The 6,600-nt window shown below is 31.3% G+C and overlaps 1 protein-coding gene and 1 pseudogene across 1 annotated transcript; both read right to left on the bottom strand.

Moving 5' to 3' along the window:
- Positions 1-888: 888 nt before the first annotated feature.
- LOC146937671 (uncharacterized) lies at positions 889-3,727 on the bottom strand (annotated as a pseudogene).
- Positions 3,728-5,668: 1,941 nt separating this feature from the next.
- LOC146937670 (uncharacterized) lies at positions 5,669-6,382 on the bottom strand. The gene has a single exon (XM_085749493.1). It carries the CDS (start codon positions 6,380-6,382, stop codon positions 5,669-5,671), a length of 714 nt encoding a protein of 237 aa, XP_085605619.1.
- Between the last annotated feature and the right edge of the window lie 218 nt (positions 6,383-6,600).

Genomic DNA, 6,600 nt, shown 5'->3' with positions numbered 1-6,600 from the left:
TATCAATATCACTCTAACAAATGGACTTAATGCTCAGAAAACTTTTTAATAAATGTTAAAGTGTATGCAATGTTTCCCAAACAGTTTGAATGAAATTTTAAAAGCAAGTGATATTGAAAATGTCAATTGAGATAATGAAAGTTGGTGTCTTGATTGTTTTGATTCTCAATTGAATTTATAGAGGCTAAAAAGATGTCTATGAAGCAATGCTACTTTTTTTAAAATATAGTTGTTGCCAATTCTTTTACAAACAGGGTCGTTGTAAAATTCAAAATGTGGCTGTTGGAAAAATGCTGGCCGTTGCACATAATAGCCGTTGCCACTTAAAAATATTTTTAGCAATTATACATGCTAAAAATATGAATATAAAGGGCAATGGCTTTCAATGAAAAGATTCAGAATTTATTATGCAATAAGAAATACGATGGTGACTTCCAATTGATAAGAAAACCCATAATCAATTATGTCACTTAAAATGCATGCTAAAAATATTATTTTTTTTTTAAATCAAATTCAAATCAAAAAATATTTTCATGCAAAATCACATTTATATGAAAATCATTTTTAAATGAAAATTGTTGAGTGTGTGATTTGTTTTCATGAGAGCTTTAACATTGCTTCATATGAGGACTTAGAAAAAAGTTTGATTATTTTTTGAGCATTCTAAGTCATAAGTTAAGAATGATAAATCAAAAGACAAGCGTCATACTTACAAAGAGTATAACCAAGAAGCTTATGCACTAATCTTCATCTTGTGCCTCCAAAGTTTTTCTTCTTTTGTGATGTGAGATTGTTATCATCAAAACCCAGCCAAATTTAAGAAGGAAATCTTCTTCACAATCTCCCCCTTTTTGATGATGACAAACCATATCCTTTTGACAATGTTTGCTAAATGAAACTCCTCCTATCTTGTATATCTCCCCCTTTGTTTTGCAATTGGATAACCTGAAACAATTTAAGCACAAAACACAAACATACACTTTCTCCCCCTTTGACATCATCAAAAAGAAGAAAAAGAGTAAAATTCAAAGGTCGTAATATAAGGGAAATAATAAATTTTGTGTAAAAATAATTTATATAAAGAGTCTATGAATATTCATTCATTCACATTATTCTGCACATATGATATGAGATCATAATTTTAAATACAAAAATTTCTCACACAAAATAACATGCATATTACCATAACATGCATAAATTCAACTAGAAAATGACTAGTTTTAAATCAAATCATATATTTTTATTCAAATGAGTTTCACGTTAAAATTATTCATATATAAGTATATGATTTCCATCATGCACATCAGTTAGTAAAAGTAAATAGTAGCATTGTCTAATAAATAAATTCCTACCAATAAGGACATCTCTTTTACGATGAAGATAATGCTACTAATTATATATAACTCACATTTTAAAATTAATTATGTCCTGGATCAACGAATGCAGATCTTGCACCACTTAAGGAATAATTCATATATCATAAACCAAACAAACAAAATTCATGATAGTCAGAATAAAACTTTCACCAATACATGCATTCAAACATATTTTGTAAGTGCGCATGATAATGACTATGCAACCAATTCAATGGAAACCAGACACTTTAAAATAATCGATACTCATGAATATACAACAAATTTCATAACCATATTATAGAATAATACAATAAAAATGTGTACCTTTCACCATGATTGTAGATAAATAATCATAAATCAAACTATATCATGTGGTCTTGTATCTTGAAGAAACCAATCTAAATATAACACTTTTAGCATATGGTCTTCAAGTACCTACAAACACAATTAATAATACTTTCTAGGCACCCATTTTTCTTTGGGTCCTTCTGGATTAATACCTTTCTTTACCCAAATAAATTCACCATAAGGAACACCAAAGTTTCTTATGTAGCAAGTATTTGGAGTATGGCATTTTATGTTACAATAAAAACATGTGAAATTATGAACATAATGTGAATCAAAATTATTTCCTTCAGAGAAATTATTCTTAACATTTGAATTATTTATTTTAAAAGAATTGTTAGAATAATTTATTCTTTTAGAATTAATTCTTTGATTCACATTCTTGGAAGAATTAACAACATGCATTTTCTTAGTTTCTATGTTGTTGGGATTTGTGCTTGCTTTAACAAAAACCGTTTTATTGGTGTTTGGTTTATCAAATTTAGAAAAACCAAACCCGGATTTGTTGTTTGAATATCTTTGTTTACTAAGCACTTCTTCCAAACCATTGTGACCTTTTTCAAAATTTTTGATCACTTGATTTAATTCAACAATTTTTGTTGTATTTTCTTTACATTTATTACATGAAGAACTTTTAACCTTTTCTAATTCTACTTGTGCATCAAAAGCTTTTCTTTCAAGAGATACAATTTGTTTCTTTTGCTTTGCACAAGTTTTAGAAAGATTAATGCATTCTTCATACAATTCATTAAATGCATTTTGCAATTCTTCATAAGAATGTTTATCATTAATTTCAGAATCACTAACCTCATTTTCTTCATCATCAGAATGATGAGACGCCATTAGTGTCATGTTTGCATTTTTTTCATTTTCTGATTCTGAAGACGAACTTATATCGTTGTCCTCCCATGCAATGTAGGCCCTTCTTGGCTTGAATTCTTTCTTTCCTTTGTGGTTGTTCTTCTTTGCAAGGATCGGACAATCTGCCTTCACGTGACCTTCATTTCCACATTCGAAACATGTGAAATTCTGTTTTGATGTAGAAGCATCATTATTCTTGTGAAATTTTCTTTTATTAATTTTAATTTCTTTATCTTTTCGTAGAAATTTTCCATTTTTTTTTAAAAGAATAGTGATGTCTTCATCTTCATCAGTACTATCATCTTGTTGAACAACATTGGACTCCGCCTTCAAGGAAATGTTCTTATGTTTCTTTACTACTTCTTCATGTTGTTCCAGTCTTGCAAGTTCAATTTCATGCTCTTGTAATTTCCCAAAAAGTGCTGCCAACGACATATTTGAAAGACTTTTCTTTTCAGATTTGGCTGTCACTTTTGGTTGTCATTCCCTTGTTAGTGACCTGAGAATCTTAAGGTTTATTTCATTGTTGGACAAGGTTTTTCCAAGGGCTGCAAGATGATTGATAAGATGTGAAAATCTCTTCTGCATGTCTAATATCTTTTCTCCTGGTTGCATTCTAAACATCTCGTACTCTTGAGAGAGGGTATTTAATCTGGAACGTTTTACTTCTTCCGTTCCTTCATGTGTCGTTTCCAAAGTGTCCCAGATTTCTTTGGCTGTTTTGCAGTTAGAAATTCTGAAAAACTCATCCATCCCAAGAGAGGATTGAAGAATGTTCTTTGCCTTTTTGTCAAATAACACTTTTTTTCGGTCATCATCATCCCATGATGTTTGTGGTTTGATACTAGTCACACCATTCACAGTTGTAACGGGAACATAAGGACCATTCTGGACAGCACCCCAAATTTCTTCACCATGGGCTTCTAGATACGTTGTCATCCTAATTTTCCAGAAATCATAATGATCTCCGGTGAAACATGGTGGTCGGTTTGAATTAGGACCTTCTGCTAGAAACGGTTTAGCGGAAGCCATTTTCTGGATCAAAGAAGCAAGTTATCTTTACTCTTGCTCTGATACCAATTGTAAGTTCAGATTGTAACCTAAGAGGGGGGGTGAATTAGGTTTCTAGGAATATTGGTCAATTTTTAAGAGTTTCGCGTTGTTGATTATTTTCCAGTAAATGATGATGAAGGTATGAATGTGGAAAAATAAAAGAGTAAGGGAAGAAGAAAAGACACAAGAGAGTTTATAGTGGTTCCCCTCTAAACCTTAGGGTCAGTCCACTCCCTTCACACCTCGCGAAGGAATTCACTATGTTAGAATCTTTGTTACAAGCAATCTTACCCCAAGACCCCCTAACAATCTTTCTAACATAAATACAAGAAAGGAACCCTCTCTCTTGATTACAACACAAACACCAAATACTTTTGGTGGACTTTGAATCTTCCTGAATCAAAGAACCTTTTACAACAATCACAAGATAACACCCCACTATCTTTAACAATAATTCTCACCAACAATGGCAAGAAACTTTACAACAAAGTAGTTGAAGAATAACAAATGTATGACTGTATATCTTTATCAATATCACTCTAACAAATGGACTTAATGCTCAGAAAACTTTTTAATAAATGTTAAAGTGTATGCAATGTTTCCCAAACAGTTTGAATGAAATTTTAAAAGCAAGTGATATTGAAAATGTCAATTGAGATAATGAAAGTTGGTGTCTTGATTGTTTTGATTCTCAATTGAATTTATAGAGGCTAAAAAGATGTCTATGAAGCAATGCTACTTTTTTTAAAATATAGTTGTTGCCAATTCTTTTACAAACAGGGTCGTTGTAAAATTCAAAATGTGGCTGTTGGAAAAATGCTGGCCGTTGCACATAATAGCCGTTGCCACTTAAAAATATTTTTAGCAATTATACATGCTAAAAATATGAATATAAAGGGCAATGGCTTTCAATGAAAAGATTCAGAATTTATTATGCAATAAGAAATACGATGGTGACTTCCAATTGATAAGAAAACCCATAATCAATTATGTCACTTAAAATGCATGCTAAAAATATTATTTTTTTTTAAATCAAATTCAAATCAAAAAATATTTTCATGCAAAATCACATTTATATGAAAATCATTTTTAAATGAAAATTGTTGAGTGTGTGATTTATTTTCATGAGAGCTTTAACATTGCTTCATATGAGGACTTGGAAAAAAGTTTGATTATTTTTTGAGCATTCTAAGTCATAAGTTAAGAATGATAAATCAAAAGACAAGCGTCATACTTACAAAGAGTATAACCAAGAAGCTTATGCACTAATCTTCATTCTTAATCTTCATCTTGTGCCTCCAAAGTTTTTCTTCTTTTGTGATGTGAGATTGTTATCATCAAAACCCAGCCAAATCTAAGAAGGAAATCTTCTTCACAATTCGTTCCTTAAATATAAAATATGCAATTGTAGTAAACAAGCTCAAAAAGGAAACCATATATAAATAAAATAAAACTAAATCTAATTAAAACGAAACTAAATAATGCATAAAAATAGACTAAATATTGACTCATCATCAGTGTCCTTAGTTATGTTGGATTATTTTAGTTGAGGTGTACTCATTGTTGAGATTTGGAGAATTTTATGTTGATGTTTTGTTGACCATGACATATGTATATGTTGGAGTTATTTAATTTATATCTGCTGCGACTGTTGAGATATTATATATATATATATATATATATATATATATATATATCCATGTATGTTGGATTTTGGATTTTGTGTTAGACGTAGCATCTATTTCTTGAATATTTGTTATATTTGCGTGTTTTATCGCTTTAATAGAAATAGGGCGTTATACTTTCCCATCATGCAATCAGAGCACTTATCGGTGTCTTCTTTCAGTGTAGGTAGATCTCTCACCATTTCCTTCTTCACCATGGTATTCAACACTTTGTAGCTCAAGTGTCCATATCTGTCATGCCACAACTTAGTTTCATTCATACTTGATGCCTTCAAACACATATGAACAATCACTAGAGCATAGATGATATACATTCTATTTGAAGACATTGGTGTAGACACTATCAACCCCTTTTCTTCATGAAACACTTTACAAGAATCTTTTTGAAACACTAGTGAGATTCTTTCGTTGAAGCTGACCTATACTTAGAAGATTGTTACTCAATCCTAGCAAATAATGAACATTTGATATCACCTGAACAATCCCTCCAATGAACAATTTCAAGTTTCCTTTACCCATAACATGCATCTTTGAATCATTTCCTAACTTTACAGAAGATCTAAAGCTATCATCAAATTCAAATAACCAATCTTTAGATCCTACCATATGATTACTACATCTTGAATCCAAGAACCATACCTCATCCTTAGCTTGATTCAGGTTTGCATGTTGTGCCATGAGAAGCATTTCTTCACTATCATCAAATGCAACATAATTTGCATCATTCTCTCCCCAACTAGGACATTCATTCTGATAATGACCTAGTTTATGACATTTGAAACATTCAACAAACTTTTTGCTTTGTCTTCCTTTACCACGACCTCTGAATCCAGTTCTTCCTCCTCTTTCACGCTCATTACCTCTTCTAAACACTTTCAATGCTTGTTCTTCATCTTTAACAAGTTGAGATTGCATTCTTTGTTCATGAACAAGAAGACTGCTCTGTAGTTCATCAATGGTGAGTGTTCTAACGTCATTGGATTCTTGAATTGAATAAACAACATAGTTGAACTTAGAGGTCATATAACGCAACACTTTATCCACAACCACAGTTTGTTCTAGCCTTTCACCATGTCCAATCATGTGATTAGCAATAGCAAGAGTTCTTAAGATGTATTCACTCACCGTTTCACTTTCTTTCAGGGCAATAACTTCAAATTCTCAGAGTTTGTAATTGAGCATGTTTTACCTTTGTGGAGCCTTGATACTTTCTGCGCATGGAATCCCATATATCTTTCGCAGTGTCACGAACAAGAATTGTTTCCATGATTGATTTGTCTATGGATTGGAACAAGTAGTTC

This window comes from Medicago sativa, chromosome 3 (assembly GCF_051527215.1).
Source record: "Medicago sativa cultivar Bolivia chromosome 3, Bolivia_mono, whole genome shotgun sequence".
NCBI lineage: Eukaryota > Viridiplantae > Streptophyta > Magnoliopsida > Fabales > Fabaceae > Medicago > Medicago sativa.
The sequence above is the reverse complement of the archived record's forward strand: the minus strand, read 5'-3'. Positions and strand labels throughout refer to the sequence as shown.

Excerpts from the sequence above, each read along its gene's own strand:
- LOC146937670 (XM_085749493.1), bottom strand. The coding sequence starts at position 6,382 with ATGATTGGACATGGTGAAAGGCTAGAACAAACTGTGGTTGTGGATAAA.